Below are 24,166 nucleotides of genomic sequence, written 5' to 3' on the forward strand. Positions count from 1 at the left end.
GTGCATACACCTCCATCTGCAGTGCCAAAGTTACGCCCATAACTGCCTGAAGGGGCAGTTTTGGCTCAGGAAAATGGCAGAAAGGGGATGGCCTCTGCCACTCCTCCACCCAAGCTTACAGATGCCTTTCTCTGTAGCTGCTTTATGCCCATAGGAAGGATGAACTGAATCTGGGGAGACTCTACCCACCTTGCCAAAAATGGCACATGTTGTTTGGCCTCAATGTATTCACGGGTAACCACATTAATCTACCTCATCTTGTTGGGGCCTTTGAAATGCAGGGTGTTTTTCTTCTGTTTTCCTTCTTGCCTCTTTGATAAGGGGACTGGGTGCCTTTCATACAAGGGCACTGTCTGTTGTGGGCCCATTTGGGGACTGTTTGGGGAGGATTATGCTGTAGGTGGAGCAATTCTATGTTACTTCATTGTATTTTAGTTTTTGTAGTTGGAGAATCTGTGATTTGGGATTTATCTGATATATTTAATTAACTGTTTCATGTTTTATTGTTTACTGCATTAATTTCTGGTTGTACATTGCCCTGAGCCCTGTGGTACACTGGGTGGGATAAAAATGCAAAAATAAATAGACAGAATGAGCCTCTGGGCCTGTTCTTGCTCAACGACTGAGCCGGCTTTTCTAATGGGGTCCTTGCTGGGCCTCAAGTCTGGTAGCAAGTCTTGGGATGGTCCCTTTCACTGCAGTGTGTTCTCAGGTTGCCAGATTTGGGTTGAGGAATTCATGGATCCTTGTGTGTGAAGCCTGGGAAGGGCAAGGCTTGGGGAGGGGGAAAAACTCAGCAGGGTATGATGCTGTAAAGTCCCCCCCCATTTCTTTCAATTGAATGGATATTTGTAGTCTGGAGATCATAGAATTGGAAGAGACCACAAGGGCCATCAAGTCCAGCCTCCTGCTGTGCACAATCAAAGCACTCCTGCCAGATGGCCATCCAGCCTCTCTTAAAAAAACCTCTAAAGAAGGAGACGCCACCACACTCCAAAGCAACATTTCCCACTGTCGAACAGCTCTGACCATCAGAAAGTTCTTCCTAATATTTAGGTAAAATCCCTTTTCCTGTACCTTGAATCCATGACTCCATGTCTTAGTCTCTGGAGCAGCAAAAAACAAGCTTGCTCCCTCTTTGACCTGACATCCCTTCAAATACTTAAACATGGTTATTATGTAACCCCTTAGCTTTCTCTTCTCCAGACTCTAAGCCTTTCTTCGTAAGGAATGGATTCCAGACCTTTTACCATTTTGGTTGCCCTCCTCTGGACACACTGCAGCTTGTCAGTATCCTTCTTGAATTATGTCGCTCAAAACTGCACACATTGTTCCAGATGAGGTCTAATGAATGCAGAATAGAGTGGTACCATTACTTCCCTTGATCTAGACACTAGACTCCTGTTGATGCAGCCCAGAATTGCGTGGACTTTCTTAGCTGCCACATCACATTGCTGATTCATGTTCTGCTTGTCGTCTGCTAAGACTCCCAGATCCCTTTCACATGTACTGTTCTCAAGACAGGTGATGCCCATTATATTCTGCATTTCATTTTTTCTGCCTAACTCTGTTGACATTCATTTTTTTAGTTTTGGCCCAGCTCTCTCAAGGTCTTTTTGAATTCTGACCATGTCCTCTGGAGTATTAACTAGCCCTCCTAGTTTGGTATTGTCTTCAAATTTGATTAGCTTGCCCTCTATTCCATCATCAAAGTAATTGATAAACATATTGAATAGCACTGGGCCATGTGAAGAATCCTGAAACAACCCACTAGTCATTTCTCTGCAGGATGATCATGGGTGAGCATCCTTTGGGTTTGCTCAGTCAACCAATTACAAATCTACCTGACAGCAGCATTGTCTAGCCCACGTTCTGCTAGCTTTTTTGCAAGAATATCATGGGGAAAATTGTCAAAGGCCTTACTGAAGTCAGGTTACGCTATATCCACAACATTCCCTTCATCTACCAAGCTTGTCACTCTATCAAAAAGAAGAGATGAGATGAGTCTGGCATGACTTGTTTTTGAGAAACCCTTGTTGACTTGTAGTGATTACAGTATTCCCTCCTAAGTGCTGGCAGACCATCTGTCTACTGATCTGCTCCAGAATCTTTCCTGGTTGACTGGGCAATCATTGTTTGAGACTTCTCCCCCCCCCCTTTTTTTTTTGAAGGTAGGAATAACATTTGTCCTCCTCTAGGGATTCAACTGTTCTCCAGGAGTTCTAAAAGATTATAACAAGTGGTTCTGAGATTACTTCTGCCAGTTCATACCCTGGGAATTTGAATTCATTTAGAGGCAGTGGAGATTTGAATTCATTTAGAGTAGCCTGGTATTCCAGTACTACCTCTTTATCTATTATGTGTTGGATTTCCCCTACTGCATAATCTGCTCAATTTTCCCCAGGTTGAGCACTGTTTTCTTTTTGGGAGAAGACCAAGCCAAAGAAGGCTTTGCATAATTCTGCCTTTTCTACATCTCCGTGTAGCTTTTTGCCATCTTCTCCACATAGTGATTCTGTCATTTCCTTGTTCTCCTTTTTGCTTTGGACATAACCAAAAAGCCATTTTTACTGTTTTAACTTCTCTAGCAAGTCTGAGCTCATTCTGCCCTTTAACTTTACTGACTTTCTCCTTACACATCCTGGCTATTTGTCTGAATTCCATTTTGGTGATTTCCCTCCTTTCCATTTCTTGTATATGCCCCTTTTAAATCTCAGCTCAGCTGAAAGTTATTTAGACATCCATCCCAGTTCTTTAGCTATCTCCTGTTTTTCTCCTGATTGGAATAGTTTGAAATCACACCTTCAGTTTCTCACTGAAAAAAACAAATCCTATCCATTGTGCAGTCCCTTCTTGTTTAGTATTGTTGACCATGGGATTATGCCCAGTAGTTCCCTAAATTTACTGAATCAGCTTTCTTACAGTTTAGAATACATGTCTGACTAACTTGGCTTCCCCTTTCTGCTATAGGGATCATGCTCCAGGAGAGCATGATCACTCCAACCTAAGGATCCCAGGAATTTGTCAGGTTTGGGATAGCACTGCCTTCCAAGCAGTCCTATTTAGAAGCATAAAGACAATTCAGTGGTATGTCCCCTTTTTCTAGAGCTTTTTCCTAGATGGGGAAAACTCTAGGAGCAGTTTTTTGTCTTGGATGCCAGTAGCTGTATTCACGGAGAAGAGTTTGCTTGAGCCCTGACATATGAAATGTATGCTAGAGGCAGTGGCGTAGCACCCATGGGGCAGGGGAGCGTGATGCCCCGGGTGCGCCCTGGTGCTGGGGCATGGCTGGGGCGTACAGGGGGTGTGGTGGAGGCGTTCCATGGCATTCTGAGGCAGGGCTGGGGTGGGTGGTGCCGCGGCAGGGGCACAGGGCACACACGCGCCCCGGGCACAGTTCCCCCTCGCTCCGCCCCTGGCTAGAGGGAGGGTTTTTTGAGAAGAATAGCAGGTTGTTGTGGGTTTTCTGGGTTGTGTGGCCATGGTCTGGTAGTTTTGCACCTCATATTTTGCCCGCATCTATGGCTGGTATTTTCAGAGGCATTTCATGATGAGTTTTTCTCTTTATGACACATTGTGGGTTGATTGTGTGGTGGGGTATATATTTTGTCTACCCGACAAGTGTGGCAGGCACAATCACTCTACCCTGTGCCACAGAGAGAAACACATCTAATTGTAGCATGCCTCTGAAGATGCCAGCCATAGATGCAGATGAAACATTAGGAGCAAAAACTACCAGACTCTGGCCACGCAGCCAGTTGATTCCAGCTGTGAAACACTCAAACAATAAAGGGTAACAGTTATTGACAAAGAGATCAAATGGCAGAAGAGGAGAAAGCGTTAACCGAAAGCAGGGCATGTGGAGTTAATGTCTAATGATGCTGTATTTGCTATTTGGATTATGCAAATGGATTCCATGTTTGTTGATTTGATGCTTTTGTTGAAATTTTAAATAGATTTTATTCACTCTTGTATATATGTTGGCAACTTTCAGAATGTGAGAGCACCATTAGAAACAGAACAAATAGAAAAACCTAATGGCAGGAATGGTGCAGATGACTGATTTTTTTATAACTCCCCCAATCCCAGGTATCTGGTGCATTTCAAGGCAAACCCCATACTGTGGGAAACTTCCCACATCTTCTCTCAGATGACAACTTTGCCAACTCTGCAATCCCCCCCCCCCCACACACACACTTTTTTTCTTGTTCTGCCCTGTGTTTAGGATGAGCATCTCTGGGTTAGGAAAAGCCTGAGTATTTGGGGATGGAGCCTGGGGTGACGATTTGGGGTGGAGACTCCCATAGAGCCTGCTTCATGAAGCAGCATTTTCCTGAGAGTAACGGATCAGTTGTAATTACGGGAAATCTCCAGGCGCCCTCTAGAGGCTGGTTGACCCTGCCTGTCTTGTATCTTTGCAACAGTACCTGCTGATTCTGAATTCTCCTATTCTTTCTTTCTTTACAGCAGAGCCTGTGGATCTCTTGAAGGTGTTAGATTTTCACAATTTACCTGATGGTATATCAAAGACAACAGGTTTTTGCACAAGCAGAAGGTCCTCCAAAGAAGCTGATGTGGCCTATCGAGTAACAAAAGATGCTCAGTTGAGTGCCCCGACCAAGCAGCTTTATCCTGGTAAGAAGAGTCTTATTGTAATATTATGCTTGCACACTACTCATTTTCACCCTCTGTTTTCCCAACCTGAGATCCATTCTGGTAGGAATATTATTTCAGATTTCAAATGCGTGTGTTTGTCGTGGGAGGCAGAGATTGGATTTCAGTAGGAGAGTCAGAATTCAGCTAAGTCAAATGGTAGAAAGGCAATGTATTTTCAGAAGATTTGCTCTGTTTGCCTGTTGATTTCCTGTGGCAACCACAGAACTTAATGACTCTGTTTGAGCAGTTGCCCTAGGGCTCGCTTTTAAAGCAGAGGGATTTGTGCTGACCACAAGCACATCCAGGGACTGGTCTGACATGTTATCAACAACTGAAAGCAGCCGGTGTGTGGAACCAGTGAATTGGCCAGGGCAACAGTGGTCTTGCGGCACCACTCACAGATGATGGGGTGAAATACCTGCACCCCTTCCTTCCCAAAGCTCCCTTTTGCCAGCTGGTTTCCAAATTTGACTCCTTTCTGCTGCTAAATACTGATTGCTGGACTCCCAGGACTGTGGAGGGTGACATGAATTCTATTACCTTGGCACAGCCAGCAGCTCTTTAAGACTATTAAATGTAATTGAAAATAATAATTTGGGTTTGGTTGCCCAGCAACAAGAGCCAGGATCCAAAACCATTTTGATGAGTGGGAGCCCCTGTATGTAACCAAAGAGCAAGTTTAATCACAGCATGGGACCTTTGCCCCCCAAAGTCCATCTTCCAGCCAAATGGAATAATAGAGGGTTATATTTATTCCTGGGCTAATTCATTCTTTTATGTGAAGGCCTGAATAAAGCAAGTTACACTGGAGAGGGAGATTCATTCACTGACATAGTGGCAGTGCTCACAATTCCAACGTTGGTGTCAAGCATCCTGAGGCAGATGAATGCACAGGTTAAACAACTGGTTGCTTTCTGGGGCTTCGTTTCCAGTGAGGCTGGCATCCTAGAACAATTGCAACAATTGCACAGGCCTCACTGCATTATAGTGGACACTCTGTTTAGGTAGCCGCCTCAGATTTCACATCTGACTTTTGGTTTAGGCAAAACTTGACAACTAAGGGAAATGAAGATTCCTCCCTTCTTGGAGGGATTTTGATGATGATGATGATGTGTGTGTTTTTTAGCAAAACTGAACTTGTTTTTTCTTCTGAGTAGGTAAACCCAAGTTCAGCCTGAAATTGGGTTTTAGTGGAATTGGGTGGCAACTAGAAAACTGGCTGTGGGAATAAATAGGACCAAACCACCCGCCTCCTGGGCTGATTCCTGGAAATGAAAACTAATCTGTATCTTTTAGCAAAGAAATAGCAAGCCTTTCAAAACCAAGTGTGTGGGAATAGACTGAAGCTACTGAGTAGTGTGGGAAATGAACTCTGCAGATGGTAAGAAGCACACTTTCTGTTATTTCCCATGTCCCACGGCTTGGCCTTTGCATCAGGAACAAATTCTGGAGTTCAGTGTTTGCTGTAGTTGCAGCATCTCAAAAGAGAGTCTGGGGTCCTCCTTCTGAGCCCCAGTATGGCGGCTTTCACTCATGCATCTTCCAGCTTTTCCCCGGCTTTTCTGTGGTTTTTCCCAAACCTGCTTTTTTGAAAGATCACACAAAGGAAAGGGGTGGCGGAGTTGCGGTTGTGTGGAACGTTCCCAGTTCTGCTTATATCACTGTCCTCCTCACATTCCCTTTCCATGTTACTGGGGAACTTTTCGGGAATCACCTTACATTGATAATTGACAAATTGCTATATGATATCACAGCAGTCTGTCTGCCAGGTCCTTTGAATTTCCAGATTCATTTTTATTTTAAAGTTAGCCTCCTGCCTTTTTCAGTTCAGAGATACTCCTTTAGAGAGCAGTAGAGGCGTAGTGGATAAGAGCAGGTGCACTCTAATTTAGAGAATCGGGTTTGATTCCCCGCTCTGCCGTCTGAGCTGTGGAGGCTTATCTGGGGAATTCAGATTAGCCTGTGCACTCCCACACATGCCAGCTGGATGATCTTGGGCTAGTCACAGCTTTCCGGAGCTCTCTCAGCCCCACCTACCTCACAGGGTGTTTGTTGTGATGGGGGAAGGGAAAGGAGATTGTAAGCCCCTTTGAGTCTCCTACAGGCGAGAAAGGGGAGATATAAATCCAAACTCCTCCTCCTCCTCCTCCTCCTCCTCCTCCTCCTCCTCCTCCTCCTCCTCCTCCTCCTCCTCCTCCTCCTCCTTCTTCTTCTTCTTCTTCTTCTTCTTCTTCTTCTTCTTCTTCTTCTTCTTCTTCTTCTTCTTCTTCTTCTTCTTCTTCTTCTTCTTCTTCTTCTTCTTCTTCTTCACCCTTGTATTTCTTCAATGAAAGGGGCCAGTGCCAATGGGGAAAAAAGCCAAAGCTTTGTTGTCACGTGGAAGTCATCTAACCATTCTCCTGAAGTGCAATTTCAGGACGGATAGAGGGGACCAGGTGAAAATTCTGTAGAGGGAAAGAGAAAAATGTTTCAACTAACACTAGTGAAACATCTTGGTGGCTTATCTGTTCTTGAATTTACATATTCTGGGGTCAAGCCATTGCAGTGGTACTTGCAACAGGAACTGAACCCTGGCACAAGGCTTATAAAATCCTTGGAAAGGGCAAGCAGATTTGAGACTTTGCTTGTGTCCATTGGATGGAAGTCCAGGGCTTTGTGAAGCCTTCTGTTGTTTTCCTGTTCAGTTTGTCCAAATGACCTGCTGTTACTTCAGCCCTCAAATGAAAGGCAGTGCAAGTAAATGCAGAGGAGTTTTCAAAGGGAAGCAGAGTGGGGATTTGGTAATTGAGGGTGTTTGGGAGGAAAGCCATGAACACATGGCTAAAGAACAAGGAGGGAGGCTTTGCTAAAGGGGCCCACTCCAAGCCTAGCTCATCCCAAAGGACACTGTTATCAACATCCGCAGGCCAAGATCCGCCCCTCCCTCCCTCCTGTTGTGGTTGTTGGGCCTTCCCTCTGACAGCAGCTTGGCCTTCACTGGGCCTTTGACCATGGGCTTCTGGTCTTCCCCTGTTGTTCTGGGAGCCAGCCATCTGTCCTGTCCTGCCATCCAGGTCTGGTGGGCTTTTATCCCCACCTTGGTTTCACCCTCACTTTCCACCAATTCCCCAAATACCACACCCCCTCCTGTGGGCTCTCCTTTTCTTCCTAGGGGCTTTCTTGGGGCCAGGGGGTTCAGCGGTCTTTTATGGCCAGGTTGGCAGGTACCACCAGTAGAGCTGCAATCACTGTGTGGCGGCTTCCTAGCCAGGGTCCCTGCACGCACGGCCTCCTCCCATTTGGCATAACACTCCATAAGGCGGCATACCTGGTGAAAGTGACCCCAAGGCCCATATCTGAAGCACAGGCCATTTCCTGTGGCTTCACTTTCCCCCTCCACCGCCTTCCCCCTGCTGCTGGTAGTGGTGGCAGTGATCAGAAGCCCCACAGACCTTTCAGTGATGTGGGCCATCATCCATTGAGGCGCCAGATCAGGTTATGGGAAACCCAGTGGCCTCACCTGTGGCCCCTGGTCCTTCTGCTTTTTAAGGTCCTGGTGCTCTGTGGCCATGAAAACTTCCAGGAGGCTTGCTGCTTCCTTCAAGTCACTGGGTTGGCCAAAGGCCACTGAGGTGTGGACCTGGGCTGGGTTGGCTTGTAAGAACTGCTCCAGGGTCATCTGTTCCATGATGTGCTTCTTCCGTGCTGTTGTTGGTTGTAGTCACTGCTCTACCAGGCCATGCACCTTGGTTCGAGCGGCCTTTGGGAAGGTCAAGGCCCTGAGCTTTTGTTGATAAGTCTCTGGAGAGAACACAAAGTGGTTGAGGATGGTGGCCTTCAGCAAGTCATAGTAGGCCTTCTCCTCCTTTGATAAGGCCTTTGGTAAGACCTTCTCCTCCTTTAGTAAGGCCTGGGCTTCCCCTGTCAGGAAGAGTCCCACAATAATAGCTCATTGGTATAGGGACCAACCAGTTGCTTTAGCTGTCTTCTCAAAGGCCTCCAGAAAACCTTTGATCTTGTTATCTGACCCCAAATTTGCCTGGAGGATGTAGGGAAGATGGCTGGGGCTGGGAATCGGCTCATCCTCAGGGATGGCCCTGATGCACCTTCAGCTACACCCTGGCCACATCTTTCTCCAGGATCTGACCCATATCCTGCATTACGGCTGCCTGGGCCTCCTGTTGCTGCTGGAACACTTCTCTCAAGAGTTGCGCCTGTTGCTTGGGGCGCAACTCTTGGGCCGGATTATGCACGTCCATGACTGCCACTGGTAGGGGCTCAGCAGCAGCTGTTCCCTGTGTGCCAGGTGTCAGGGGGATGTTCTCTAGGTGGTTGAGATACATTCCCAGATCCATGTAGCTGCCTGAAATAACAAATTAATGCTGCTAGAAAGATATACGTAACCAGCCTGCTATAAGTAACCACTGACATTCTTTCCTTGATCTTTACTTTATGGCTTCACACGCTGTGTAGACAACTATGCTTCCCTTGGCACCTCTATCCTATGAGGAAAGAATTGCATATCTCATAGGGTCAGGAAGCCAGGTGGCTCGCTCTTGCTATCCGCTGCTGATCTTGGGACGCCTTAGCTCCAAAGATTGTTTTTCACAATCGCTTGGGAAAACGGGAGAGGGCTTTCAATGGGGGATAAAAGGGACTGTGAATGCTGTCAGACTCTCGAACGTGGAAATAACAGAGACCGTAGGAAAGTCCAAAAGCAGTTTATTCCAGGTGATGCGAAGAGTAATAATTTAAGCAGGATCTGAGCTAGAGAGCTCAGATCCAGGACTTATATCTTTTAATCCCCCCCCCCCCGTTTCTCCCCACACCAAATGTCCATTACAGTTTCTACTACAAAGCTACAAAGGATCTGGGAACCTTTCACACCTCTTTGAAGATGGGCTGGCGCCAGGAGATTGCTGGGAAAAGAAGAGGGAAACAGGAAAACAATTGCAAATCACATACAGCAAGACATCAAAATACTGACAGGCATGGTCCTGACAAATGCCAGCTTTGTCAGAACTGGCTTTGCCAAGTTTGGTGCTTTGATACCTCCTCAATAAATCAATACCTCAGAGTCCATTTATTGATTTAAGATTCTGAGACCTAACATGAGGGCCTTCACCTGTCACAGGATTGCTGTTGCTGTCAGTTGTGGCATCCCAGGTAGAAGCAGGAGATGGGCAGGAGGGGACTGTTTCCAGGTGCCACTCAGCTGGGTCATGTAGGAAGGTGGTGATGTGATATCACCCCATGGATCAGTAGCAATGCAGTGCTTGCACAGGGAACTGTCCTTCTCTTTTCAATTCACATAACATTGAAAAATGCAATAATTTTAATGGGGAAAGTTTGTGGGAGGGGAAGAATAAGAAGAGGAGTAGTAGTAGGAGTTTGGATTTATACCTCGCCTTTCTCTCCTGTAAAGAGACTCAAGGTGGCTTACAAGTTACTTTCCCTTCCTATCCCCACAACAGACACCTTGTGAGGTAGGTGGGGCTGAGAGAGTCCTGAGAGAACTGTGACTAGCGCAAGGTCACCCAGCAGGAATGTAGAAGTAGGAATACACATCTAGTTCACCAGATAAGCCTCTCCCACTCAGGTGGAGGAGTGGGGAATCAAAGCTGGCTCTCCAGGTTAGAACCCACCTGCTCTTAACCACTACACCACACTGGCTCCCAGGGGACCCAGTGCAAAAATACAGACTCCCTGGCTCAGAGGTGTACCTAGGAAAACTGGAGCCCTGGGGCAAAACCTGAGTTTGATGCCCCCCCCATGGATGGCCACCCTCCCCCATTGTGACCAAACAATGATTTTTTCCACCAGATCGTTTCAAAGTCACCATCACATTATAGAACATGCCCCAACTCACAAATCTGAACACAGCAATAGGCCATGCCACACAGCAGAAATAATTTTTTAAAAAACATTTTCAAAATGCTTTCAAAATGTTTTATTACTGCTATGAAAACATTTTATGGTGTTGTATCCAGTCCCCCCAGTTGGGGGAAACAGCATCACTTTCAATGTTATTTAAACTGGGGACCCCAGATTCTCCCTTTAAGGTGGATTTAAAAGGAGAATCTGGGCTCCCTAGTTTAAACAAGTGATGCTGGAATCCACCCCCAAACAGCATCATTTTCAATGGTGTTTAAAAACAATAACAACAACAACAACCTTTATTAGGCATTGAGAGCATAAAAGAAAGAAAGAAAACAAGCTTTGGCAAGAAGGGAGTGGATTTAAAAAGAGAATCTGGAGAAATTTAGGGGGTGCCTGTTGTCAGGGGTGCAATTATTAAGACAGCAGCACCAAAATTTCAGAGTATCTTTGTGAGACCCTATTGATGATACCACCCAGGTTTGGTGAAGTTTGGTTCAGGGGGTCCAAAGTTATGGACCCTCAGAAGTGTAGCCCCCATCTCCTATTAGCTCCCATTGGAAACAATGGGGGATGGGGCACTCCCTTTGGGAGTCCATAACTTTGGACTCCCTAAACCAAACCTCACCAAACCTGGGTCATATCATTAGGAGAGTCTCTTGGAAAATCCGTGAAATTATGGTGCTGCTAGCCTATAAACTGCGCCCTCTGCAGGCAAAAAATGGAAAAAACGCTGAAAATACAAAATCCCCCACAAACGAATCTGCAATTTTGTCACCCACCACAAGGTGGTGCCCTGGGCAGCTGCCCACTTTGCCCCATGGGAGGAACGCCTCTGCCCTGGCTTGTTTCTCACAAGAAAGAAATGAATCCTAAGTGAGGGTGTTTCGATGGAACCAGAGAACTTTGGAATTCAGCACTGTCCCTCGTTTTTCTCACAGCAGGTTCTCCAAAAACATGACTTTGGCTTGGCTCCCTGCTGCCCCACATGGCGCTGGGAAAGGTTCTGTGCCTGTTTTCCTGTTGCACACACCAGTTGGTTGAGGGGACCTTTTCAGAAGGGTCTTGTTGGTGAGCAAGGGTGACCCTGTGGGCAGTTGCTGGCTCACCTAGACCTTCTGCTACCTGGAGACAAACTATGGCAAGTAGAGCAGAATCTCTCCTGGCCATCTGCTGTATCTGCAGGTGTTGCCAAACTCAAACAACATAAAGGTTTAAGAGCAGTAGGGATAACAATGACATCACATCACGTCCCAACTGGCTGGCTCTGCTTCCTTCCAACCAGAGAAGAACAGGATCAGTTGGCCCTCTGGTTGTAGCAGTTCTATTACCATATTGTGGTGGACCATTTCGGAGAGAGGTCAGGGCAGGCCCCTTGTAGTTTGCTTTATTTCTGTTTTAATGTTGTAACTGTAAACTGGTTTTCAAGATTAATTTCCTTGATTTTTGTAAGTAATGCAAGTTTCAGTCTTGTTGATTAATCATGACTCATAAAATAATGGCTGAGCGATGCTGAAGTCTGCCCTGACCTGGATGGGCTTAGTGAGCCCATGGGGACAGGGAGGGGTGCGCGCAAAATAGCCCCCACTCCCCTCCTCCCCTGCACCGAACTGGCTCAGAAGAGCTGGGTCGGTGCAGGGGAGGGACCTAAAGACAGCCAGCCTGCTGCTGCAGTGCCCATCTGAGCCGCCCCTGCCCCCTGAGCGTGGGGGTGAGTGCAGGGGTTGTGGTTGGGGGACGCCTGGAGCAGGGGTGGTCCCTGGGCACCATTTCCCCCCAATACGCCTCTGCCCAATATTGTCAGATGTTGGAAGCTAAACAGGGTCAGCCCTGGTCAGCACTTGGGTGGAAGACCCCTAAGGAAGTTCAGGCAATGATAAGACAGCTCTGGCTGTCTCTTGCCTTGAAAACCCATGAATCACCTGTGACATGAAAGTGCTTTCCACCATCAATGCTGAAGTATTAATTGTATTCGAACAACAACAATAAATCACCATCTTTTTTCCTTCTGATGCTTTAACACCAGTGATGCTGATGCTGATGCTTTAACTGATGCTTTAACACCACTTGACCATCGCTTTACAGTCTTTGGTCAGTCAGTTGGCCAAAGTTTATTGACTGGCCAACTGCTTAGCCTCCAGTGCACCTGGCAGTCTCTACTGATGGGGGGGGGGGGGCAACCCTTCTTCTGGCCTGGCTCCCTGTCTTTCAGGAGCAGCAGGCTGAGGTTCAGAAATTGAACAGACAAATTTTCCCATCCTAAATTTCTGTAGCGGTAGAGGCAGGCAGTGCTTGCAAGGAAACTAATTTTGCCACTTTATGGAGTTTTAAAAGAATGAATAATTTTACACAACAGCTTATGGTAATTTTTTCTCCCTTCTATTAAAACAAAGGCAATGCATAAGAGTATGATAGAGAATTATCTGTGGAATTTCTGGATATCTAAAATTTGGGGTGGGTTGGAGGGAATTGAAGGCCCAGTTGACTTTTTGGAAGAAAATCTGGGCTGAATTCCCAATGAAAATTTAATCTAGATGCAACCAAGTTTCAAAAGAATCAGCACCTTTTCATCCAGGTTCCAACATCCTCACTGCAGCATGTTTCTAGTGAAGACATCTAGCCCTGCCTCTTGGGGGGGGGGGTGCCTGCTGTCATGGGTGTAATTGTTAAGCTAGCATCACCAAAATTTCAGAGTATCTTTAGGAGACCCTCTTGATGATCCCACCTAGGTTTGGTGAAGTTTGGTTCATGGGGGCCAAAGTTATGAACCCTCAAATCTGTACCCCCCATCTCCTATTAGCTCCCATTGGAAACAATGGGGGATGGGGCACCCCTTTTGGGAATCCATAGCTTTGGACTCCCTGGACCAAACCTCACCAAACCTGGGTGGTATTAGTAGGAGACGCTCCTGATGATTCCACCCAGGTTTGGTGAGGTTTGGAAGCCAAAGTTCTGGACTCCCAAAGTGGGTGCCCCATCCCCCATTGTTTCCAATGGGAGCTAATAGAAGATGGGGGCTACACCTTTGAGGGTCCGTAACTTTGGACCCCCTGAACCAAACTTCACCAAACCTGGGTGGTATCATCAGGAGAATCTCCTAAAGATACCCTGAAAGTTTGGTGCTGCTAGCTTAACAATTGCACCCCTGACAGCAGGCACCCCCCAAATTTCCACAGATTCTCCTTTTAAATCCACCCCCTTTGGCATGGATTTAAAGGGAGACTCTGAGGTCCCCAGTTTAAACATTGAAAGTGATGCTGTTTATGGGTGGGAGATAATCCACCCCAAAACAGCATCACTTGCAATGTTGTTTTAACTGGGGACCCCAGATTCTCCTTTTAAGGTGGATTTAAAAGGAGAATCTGGGCTTCCTAGTTTAAGCACCACTGAAAGTGATGCTGTTTGGGGGTGGATTCCAGCATCACAGTGGCTGCCCATGGGGGGCTGGGCAGGGTGCAAAACTCAGATTTTGCAGTGGGCTCCATTTTCCCTAGCTATGCCTCTGCCCAGAGGGGAAGGCAGAAGGGATTGCTGGCTGCGGGCTGGGAGCCCAGCTGGTGGGGGGTGGGGGGGTGGGCGGGGCAGGGAAGTTTGCATTCCCTGGCCTTGGAGCGTTGTTTTTATAAGCACTGAGGCCGGGGGCAGGGCTTGGGGAGGCATGGCCATGCCCTCAGGAGTAGGTGGGGGCATGGCCCCCCCTCCAAAAATCTATACCTACATCACTTACTTCTACCCTGGGAATCTGATAAGAGTTTGCTTTCAGAACTGTTAGCAGTTTTGTAAGACAATAACGTTAGGAAAAGTGGAAAGCAGCAGTAAAAGAGGGAGACCCAACATGAGATGGATTGACACAGTGAAGGAAGCCACAGCCCTCCGTCTGCAAGACCTCAGCAAGGCTATTGACAATAGGACATTTGTGAGGACATTAATTCATAGGGTTACCATAAGTCATAAGTGGCTTGATGGCACTGAACACTCAAATGCACATGAACATACATAAATGTTGTTAAGTTGCTGCTGACTTATGGTGACCCCCAGTAAGTGGTTTTCAGGTCATAGGAGAAGGAGGTTTTCCCGTTGCCGTCTTCTGCAGAGTCTTCCTTAAAGGTCTCCTTTCCAGGTAATGACCCTGTTTAACTTCCTGGATCTGATGAAATCGGGCCATACAGTGCTGCCTCCCCTCCCAGCAGTTCAGCACTAGCACTAGCACTAATTAATAGCCACATCTTCTGAGAATTTAGCAGCTCCTTTATTAAATTTGATAAGCAGTCAAAGCTATTGGGCATTTCCATGACTTGTGGCAGGGAGTTCCATATGTTATGAGGCACTGTGGCTTTAGATGGAATCCTGGTAGCAACGCAACAGAGAACTAACCCCCCCCCTTTGGTTTCAGCATCTCTGTTTCCTGAAGATTTCTCAATCCTGACCACTGTAAAAGCAAAGAAAGGAAGCCAGTCCTTCTTGATCTCCATCTACAATGAACAGGGCATCCAGCAGGTAGGGCTGGAGCTGGGCCGGTCGCCTGCGTTTCTCTATGAAGACCACACCGGGAAGCCGAGCCCAGAGGACTACCCGCTCTTCCGAGGCATCAATCTCTCCGACGGCAAGTAAGTGTGTCTCCCTTAATGGGCTGTGTGTGGGTTGTTCCTGTCTGTGGTTGTGCTGTGAATTATGCTAGCATGCCAGCATGGCGTAATAGTTAACAGGGACAGAATTTAATCTGGAGAACCAGGTTTGTTTTTCCACTCCTCCACATGAAGCTTGGGCCAGTCACAGTTTTCACAGAACTCTTTCAGCCCCACGTACCGCACAAAGCATCTGTTGTAAGGAAGGGCAGGGAAGATGATTGTAAGCTGCTTTGAGACTCCTAAAAAGTAGACAAAAGGGGGGGGGGTATAAAAACTAACTATTTTTCTAATACAGGAAGTTTGGGATCGTCCCAAGGTGGTCCCTTGTAGCCTGGTACCAACAATAACCAGTGGTGGGATACTTATTAGCAGGATATAAAGATCCCAGCATTTTTCCCTGTTGCCTCCTCCTAACCACCAGGCAGTCAAAGGTTGATTACCTCTGAACAAGGAGTCTTTATAGAGAACTGCACAACCACTGTGGTTTAGCTGGAATCTACAAGGATGAGCCAAGAAGAGCTGGGTTCTGCTATATTTATTTAAAAGACTAGCAGTAAAGCCCATTGTGTGAGACAGTGAGCTCTAGAAAACTGTTGTTGGTCATTACTTTCCATTGTTTACTAAAGTTGTTTCCATCCCCCCCACCCCACACACTTTGTGGCCACCATCTGGAATGCCAGAAAAATGGGCATGATTGAGGCAGAATTAGGTTATTTTTTTAATAGGCTTCAGTGGAAGCCTGTGTGTAAAATGCAGTGTTGCCCACTGACATGGCTGTGAATTAGAATGGTAGGTAGTGAAATGATGGACAGATTGCGCAGGTAGACTGTCACTGTGCCTGTTGGATGCCCCCCCTCCCCTCCCCGGCCTGGGCGCAACCGTTGTTTTTGTTTTTAATGAGTTTATATAGTGTTGTGGTTTTTATTATCTCTTTGTGCCCCACAACTCCAGCTCTCTTTTTAACTTTCTGCCTTGCTACCCCAGCTCTTTCTTTCTCTCTCTTTCTGCCCACTTATTCCAGCTCTCTCTCTCTCCCCCCCCTCTCCCCCTCCCCCCCCAACTATCTCTGGTCTATCTTTCTGCCAGCCAGCCAGCCAGCCTGCTCCAGCTTTGGTTCTCGCTTTTTGGCCCCAGGTGTCTCTCTCTTTCTGTCCCTCCCCAACACTCATTCTCTTTCTGCCCTGCTCTCTCTCTCTCTTTCTCTCTCTCCTGCCACCCCTCAGCCTAGTTCTTGTCTGGGCTGTGCTAGGTGTGTGTGTGCTGAGGCCTCTCTCCCCACAGCCCTGCTCTATTGACTCAGCTGGAGTTGTTCCAGGTGTAGCAAGGCCTCCCCCCCAAACAAGGGTAATGGGAGTAGTTCATTCTGTGCTCAGGAAACAATACACTCTGGACTACACCTCCCAGTCCTTCACTTTAAAGAGAAAGTCATTGCCAACACAGCTAGGCTTTTGTATAGTAGGATTTATAGCTCACCTTTTTACTCAGGGATGGCAGATCAAGAGAATTTGCATGTTATTCTTATTTTGCATGATCTGCTCTGCCTGATATGAGAGGGAATGAACTTTGTGGGACTCACTCCCTGACTTCTCCCTTTTGATATTTCTCTGGCATCGCTCATCTATCTTGTAGCTTTGCAAGCTGGGAACAAGGAGTTGCTTGGCTGGCTTCTGGCTTCTGTGCCCAGCAGCATCTGGTATGGAGATTTGGCACCGTGAGCAACTATGGCTATGCCACTGCTGCTCTCTAGCAAGCACAGGGCCCTAGATGTCTTCACACAGACACACTCTGTAAGAGTCTTGAATGTGGAAATAACAGAGACTGTAGGAAAGTCCCAAAGCAGTTTATTCCAGGTGATACGAAGAGTAACAATGTAAAGCAGGATCTGAGCTAGAGAGGTCAGGACTTATATCCTTTAATCCCCCCCATTTCGCCCCACACCAAATGTCCACTACAGTTTCTACTACAAAGTTACAAAGAACCTGGGAACCTTTCACACCTCTTTGAAGATGGGCTGGCGCCAGGAGATTGCTAGGAAAGGAAGAGGGAAACAGGGAAACAATTGCAAATCACACACAGCAAGACATCAAGATACTGACAGGCATGGTCCTGACATTTCGCCCCCCTCAAGACCTCCCCCTGTTTCGGGCAATCGGGGTAAGCCCGGTGAAATGCCTTCACTAAGCGAGGGGCTCGGACATGTTCGGAATCGACCCATTCGTTGTCCCCAGTTGGGAAATGGGTCCATGCGATCAAATACTGTAGCTGGCCAAGATGTACCCGACAGTCTAAGACTTCTTCTACCTCATGGTGAGGCTCGCCCCTCACTGCAACAGGGGCCGAGGGTGCCAGTCATCCGGGGGCGGGGGAGCCTTCTTGAGGAGGCTGCAATGAAAAACAGGATGTACAGACTTCAAGTTTTTAGGCAACTGCAACTCGGCCGTCACATTATTAATCACTCTGAGCACTGGAAAAGGTCCAATATACTTTCCCCCCAGTTTTCTACATCCTTGCAGTCCTCACAAGTTCTTGGTGGACAAATACATCCAATCCCCTACTGCAAGGGTGAATGGCTCCCATTTCTTATCGGCCTGCCGCTTGTACCCCTGCTTAGCCTTCTCCAGGGCTTGCTGCATCGGTCCCCATGCTTGCCAGATGGTCTGTACCCATTCCTGCAGTTCCACGGGTCCCTGCTGGACCTTCCCCAGGAATGGAAACGGCTTAGCTGACTGTCCCGAAACAACCACAAAGGGGTTTTTTCCCGTGCTGCTATGCACCACGTTGTTTTAGGCAAACTCAGCGAAAGGCAGCAGGTCAACCCAATTGTCCTGATGGAAATTAATGTAGCACTGTAAATATTGTTCAAGAGTCACGTTGGTACGTTCGCTCTGACCATCGGTCGCCGCGTGAACTGCCAACGAAAGAGTCTGTTCTGTGCCCAGCAGCTTCAGAAAGTGCCACCAGAACTGCAAAATAAACTGTTCGCTGCAGTCCAATACTATCTTATCAGGGGCCGTGTGGAGCCGGTAGACGTGGATTACAAACATGCGGGCCAACTTGCTCGCTGTTGGCAGCAATGCGCAAGATGACAAAGTGCGCCTGCTTCAAAAACAAGTCCACAACCATCCAGATCACTGACTTCCCTTTGCTGGATGGGAGGTTGGTAATGAAATCCATGGAAATCATGTTCCAGGGTGCGGGGGGTGCTGGCAGGGACTGGAAGAGGCCAGGCACCTTCCCTTGCACCCTCTTGGCCATCGCACACGTGGGGCAACCTTTAACATAAGCCTCCACATCCCCCCTCAACGTCCTCCATCAAAACTGTCTACGGGCCAAATGCAATGTTTTCACAAACCCAAAGTGGCCTGCCGATTTTACATCATGAGATCCCTGCAAAGCTAGGAGGCACACCACCGGGGGCACATAGAGTCAATCCCCCTTCCACCAGAACTTCCCCCATTTCTTCAGTTGGTTGCCACCCTCATCCTGTGGCATTTCAAGGGCCCCTGCCCCCCTGAGGGCCCCCTCAAGCGATGTGGGCATGGCGGGGGGACTGGAGCGAAATGCCACCTGACTGGGGGTGACGACCGCCAAGCCCAGTTGAGATGGGGAGAACACTGTCCCAATCAGAGTGGGGTCCCCCGGGGAAGTTTCAGGCAACCAAGACAGGGCGTCAGCCAAGCAATTGGACTTCCCGGGGAGGAAATGCAGTGTGAAGTTGAAACGGGAGAAAAAGTCAGCCCAACACAATTGTTTGGCGGACAATTTCCCCAGAGCATGAAGCACCACCAAGTTCCTATGGTCAGTCCACACCTTGAAAGGGAGGGCTGCGCCCTCCAGTCAGTGGCGCCAGGCAGTCAAAGCGCACTTGATTGCCCCGTCTCCTTGTCCCCAACCATCCAGTGATGCTCTGACCCTGAAAACTTGCGGGAGAGATAGGCACAGGGATTCAACCTCCCATCTCCCTCTTCTGTAGCAGGGCAGCGTCCATAACCTTGTCCGAAGCATCAGCATGCACAATAAAGTGCTTGGAAGGTGATGCTTCGCCATGGCATAGGATAGGTTCTGACATGAAGGCGCACTTAAACGCCTGGAAGGCCGCCCCACGTTCTGGGGGCCATGGCAGCAGAGCCGAAGGCTTGGTTGCCACTGGCCCTTTCTCCTTTGTGAGCAGCAAATCAGTGAGGGAGAGAGCCAACCGGGCAAAGTTAGGGATAAAGTCCCGATAGAAATTGGCAAAGCCCAGGAACGGCTGCAACTGATGCCTGGTTCGGGGCTCCTGCCACTGCAACACATCCTGCACCTTACCCGGGTCCATCTCCAACCCCTGGCTGGAGATCCGGTAACCCAGAAAGTCCAGCCGCTCCTTATGAAAGTCATATTTGGAAAGTTTTGCGAACAAGTCATTGTCGAGGAGCCGCTGTAGCGCAGCCCGCACAGTCTGAATGTGCTCCTCCTCCATCTGGGAGTAAATGAGTACATAATCCAAATACACCACCACCACCTTGAACAGAAAATCCTGGAGAACCTCATTTATCAAACACATGAAAGTCCCGGGAGCCCCGGATAACCCGAATGGGAGGACGCGGTAGGCCCATCCTCGTGTTGAAAGCCATTAGGTGCTTGTAGCCCTTGGTGATCAGCACTCGATAGTAGGCTTCCCGCAAATCCAACTTAATGAAAATTTTGCCCTTCCCCAAACAACTCAGTAAGTCTTTGATCAGGGGTAGTGGATATTTGTTACATGCGGAGACTGTGTTCAGTCCCTGATAGTCAGTACACAGTCGAAGGGAGCCGTCCTTCTTCCACACAAATAGTACAGGAGCGGCAAAATCACTGGTTACCCTTTTTATGAAGCCCCGTTTCAAGTTTCTGTCCAAAAACTCCTGAAGTGCCTGGGCTTCCGACGGACTCATGGGGTAAAGATGGCTTTTCGCGAGCTTAGCACCGGGCAGTAATTTGATCTTACAGTCAGTCTTATGGTGGGGCGGCAGCTTGTCGTACTCTGTTTCCTCGAACACCCTCCATAGGTCCTGGTAGGGTCAAGGGATGGCCAAGACATCCAGCGCGCTCCCAGCCATCTTGTGGGAGTCCCCCGCCCACAGCAGCAGAAGACCGGACAGATGGTCGCTGCAAGGGGGGGGGTCAACAAATTGGATAGAGTTGGAGGACCAGGAGATATCGGAGTCGTGGTCCTGTAGCCCAGGCACTCCCAACACCAGGGAATATTTGGCCACCTCAGCGATGATGAGCCGCTGCTCCTCCCAGTGTCCCCCATATTGGAGAAGGACAGGTTCCGTCCGATGCGTGGCCAGTGCGCCCCCAGTGTGCCCCCGTCCATCTGCTCGAACAGGATGGGGCAGCGCAGGGGGACCTGCTGCAGCCCCAACTGGGCCACTAGGGACAGCTGCATTAGGCAGCGGGTGCACCCCGAGTCAACAAGTGCACACTAGTCCCACAAGTCTGATTAGACACAGTCACGGAAAGAAGGTTGGTTCCACTCACCCTTAGTTCCGCGCCCTTAGAAGGGACCTGGCATCAGGCACGCTTCAGGCCAGGTCGCTGTCGTTTCCCACTGCCTCCTGGACTCAGGGCCCTCGCCTCGTGCGGCTCCACTTGTAGTCTTGAACCCTTCTTGAACAGTGACTTTTTCTCTGTACCCTTAGCCATCCCAGCCGGAGGGTCAGGTTTCTTGCTAGGACACACGGCCACCTTGTGCCTCTCTCTGTTGCAACTCAGGCAAAATCCCAGCTGTTGCCGCTGGGCATAAAGAGATCCCCCTGCCTCCTTGCCACCGTGAGCCAGGAGAAGTGCCCCCCGATGGGGGACGGGGAGAAGCCGGCGGGGGGTTGCCCCGCTGTTTCAGTAGCTGCACTCTACACAGATGGACCTCTGCCTCACCCACCCGCGTGTACCACCCCGCCAGGGAGGTAGGCTCTGTAGTCACCATGGCCCACTGTGCCACCTCTGGGTGAAGCCCCTCTCGGAAGAAGTGGATCTTCACCTGCTCCAGCCAATCCTGGACTACCCCGGCTAGCTGGCAGAACTCCCAGACGTACTCACTCACGGATTGGGACCCTTGCCTGATCTGCCGCAACCTGGCCTGGTCTTCTCCTCCTCGAACGGATCATCGAACTTCCGCTGCAGTGCTAACATGAAGCAGGGGAAGGAACACAGCTCAGGCGCCCGGCCTTTGTAAAGTCCCATGTAGCAGCTGGCCACCACCCCCTCCAGGAGGGCCCCCACCTCATGTACTTGCTTGACCGCATCCTCGTAGCCACTGCCGTACTTCTCCATATGCGCCTCGACCTGCACGAGGAAGTAGGGTAGCGTCTTTGTCATCCCGTCGAAACGGGCCTTCAAGCGCCATGGGGGCTGCGGCGGCTGTTGCCCAGGTGGCCAAGGCGGCACGTCATTGGGGGGATGGGCACCTGCTGCGATCCTGCTCTGCTGCCTCAGTGCGGGCCAAGAGGAGTTCCATTTTGCGCCATAGGAAATATATCTTTTGCCACATCTTGTCTTGCTCCCACCGCCAGGCAACCGTGCCTCGCTCAGCGGCCCACGCCCCCTGCCTGGACCTGGACCTGGACCAGCGACCACTCACTTTGTGCCGCTGGATCCCACTCCGAGTAAATGTCCTGGTCTATGGGTTGTGTGAGCCAAGTGGACTCACGCCGCCCAGCTGCCTTGGCCCCCCAGCACGGCCTCCAAGAGGGGGCCCAAGTGTTGGGCGATCCCATGCTCTCCTCACGGTTGGTGCTTTGTGCGGCACCCAAGTGAGGATCGTGTTGGTCGGGGATGAGAACATCCTTCTCCTCGTCTCCTAAGTCCGGGTTGTGGGGCATCTTGTCCTTGTCTGGAACTCGCCCCGTTCCCTCATCAGGTTCGCCAGCCAGGGGCCCGTCTGTAGTTCCACCCTTGTCGGCCATGGATCCGAGTGCGGGTCAAACTGAGAGATTCTGCTTAATGTCAGACTCTCGAACGTGGAAATAACAGAGACCGTAGGAAAGTCCCAAAGCAGTTTATTCCAGGTGATACGAAGAGTAACAATGTAAAGCAGGATCTGAGCTAGAGAGCTCAGATCCAGGACATATATCTTTTAATCCCCCCCCGCCCCCGTTTCTCCCCACACCAAATGTCCACTAGAGTTTCTACTACAAAGCTACAAAGAACCTGGGAAACTTTCACACCTCTTTGAAGATGGGCTGGCGCCAGGAGATTGCTGGGAAAAGAAGAGGGAAACAGGAAAACAATTGCAATTCACACACAGCAAGACATCAAGATACTGACAGGCATGGTCCTGACACGCTCCATGGAGAGCCTGAGAATCTGAGTCCAGCAGGAGAGAACTTGAGTGAAGTAATTATCAACCCCATCACGGCTGGAACTAGGGAGGGCGTGGGAGGTCTTTGGAGCCAGGAGGGTTAGGAAAGATGAGTCCATTGTAAATTGGCTCAAGCACCTCTGAGGGTTGGCTCTGGATTGCGCTGGGCTCTCCCTATTGTGGTCTGACTAGTTGTCACTATCCAGACCCTGTTCACTTCCCCTCCCCAGATTGCTGGAGAGAAGGCTGGTGGAGGTACATTTGCTAAGGCAAGGGTCCCAAACATTTTGCCAAGGTGCCCACTGTTATCTTTTCTGGCTCCTACCAAAATGTTTTTAGGCCATGGGTGGGTCCAGGAGCATTTCTGTTCAGCAAGGCTTCTGATTGACTATTGGAGATTTGATTGGCTGTGCAGATTTTTTAAAAATAGCTTTGGCAGCATCTGCCACCACAGCACAAAGGTATGGGCTGAGTTACTGACGTTAAGCTGTGGCAATCATTTCGTGGCTGGCTCCCCCTCCTGCAACTGCCATTTTGTGGCAACCATTTTGTAGCTGCATTCACCTTGCTGTGCATGGTTGTGACTGTATCACAGCCTGCCGGGAGCCGTAAGAACTGATCTCCTCAGCTAGAAGCAGGGCTAGCTGTGTAATTGGGCAAACAAAAATGGTTGTCTCAGGTGGCAAATTTGGGGGGAGGGCTTGTCCAGCATGTGCCAGCCAGCTGTTTACCTGCTACCTGCTCAATTGCTGTACCCTCCTGGGAGCCTCCTTGCCTCTTTGCAACCCTGCTTTCTTCAAAAACCACAGGGCCAGGTGTGAGGACCGAGGTTTGAAGTCTCCCAACGTTCCCTCTTTCCAGAGTTGGTTACCATTTCTGGTTTGAAGTGTTTGAAGTGTTTGAGTTCAGACTTACAACTTAGGTGTCTCTGTGTGTGGTTGATGTCAGCTTGTGAATCTGGGTAGATTTGCATTCAGCCCTTGTGATCACGTTTTGAACAGACTTCACTGCAGAAGCACAGAATGCAGACAGTGCCTTCTGCCTGATGTTGGTACTTTAAAGGATGCACTTGACTTTGCAGGCATAATGACAGATAAGTTGACCAGTTTAATAGCCAAGGCTGCAGGGCATGATACCTGTTTTCTGGAAAATAAGTTGATTTAGTTCTTGCAGTGACTATACAGTATGGTTCTGTGTTTGCAATACACTTTGCTAGGGAACACTGAAGTAATCTGGGGAGGTTTGTGGCTCACGTGTGATTGAAGGAAATCCAACAAATCAAGTCTATATAATACAATAACCTTTATTAGGCATAAGTTAAAAAGTTATTTGCGGCCTGACCAGGAGCCGTTAAACAAGGGTGACAATGAATTGACAAAAAATAATAATTCAACAAATTATCATAAGGAAGCAGAAGTTAAATCTTCTATAGAATATTATTAAAAAAACAAAAACAAGAATTTACAATGTTAAAAATATAAATATGTATTTAAAAGCCCATAGTTATAACTCTTATAAAGAATGTGCAGATACCTGCAAAAGAAACTTTGCAACTTCTTCAAGAATCTCAGCATCACTATTACTGAGAAAAGAAACCAATTTGGATGCCACTGTGACCCCAGATTTGTCAGTGAATACACAGCAGAGTAGGAGGGGGCTTCAAACTTTTTTGTATTTCAGGCACTCAAATAAAATATGGCTGATT

General features: G+C 48.6%; 1 protein-coding gene across 1 annotated transcript in view; it reads left to right on the forward strand.

Annotated features, from left to right (window-relative positions):
• COL5A1 (collagen type V alpha 1 chain) overlaps positions 1–24,166 on the forward strand; it is a 386,178-nt gene that overhangs the window by 94,951 nt on the left and 267,061 nt on the right. Inside the window, exons 2-3 of the mRNA XM_048513603.1 lie at positions 4,468–4,635; positions 14,906–15,119. Of these exons, the coding sequence (XP_048369560.1) occupies positions 4,468–4,635; positions 14,906–15,119 (382 nt within the window). The remainder of the gene's footprint in view (positions 1–4,467; positions 4,636–14,905; positions 15,120–24,166) is intronic.

The sequence above is a fragment of the Sphaerodactylus townsendi genome, linkage group LG12 (assembly GCF_021028975.2).
Source record: "Sphaerodactylus townsendi isolate TG3544 linkage group LG12, MPM_Stown_v2.3, whole genome shotgun sequence".
Lineage (NCBI taxonomy): Eukaryota > Metazoa > Chordata > Lepidosauria > Squamata > Sphaerodactylidae > Sphaerodactylus > Sphaerodactylus townsendi.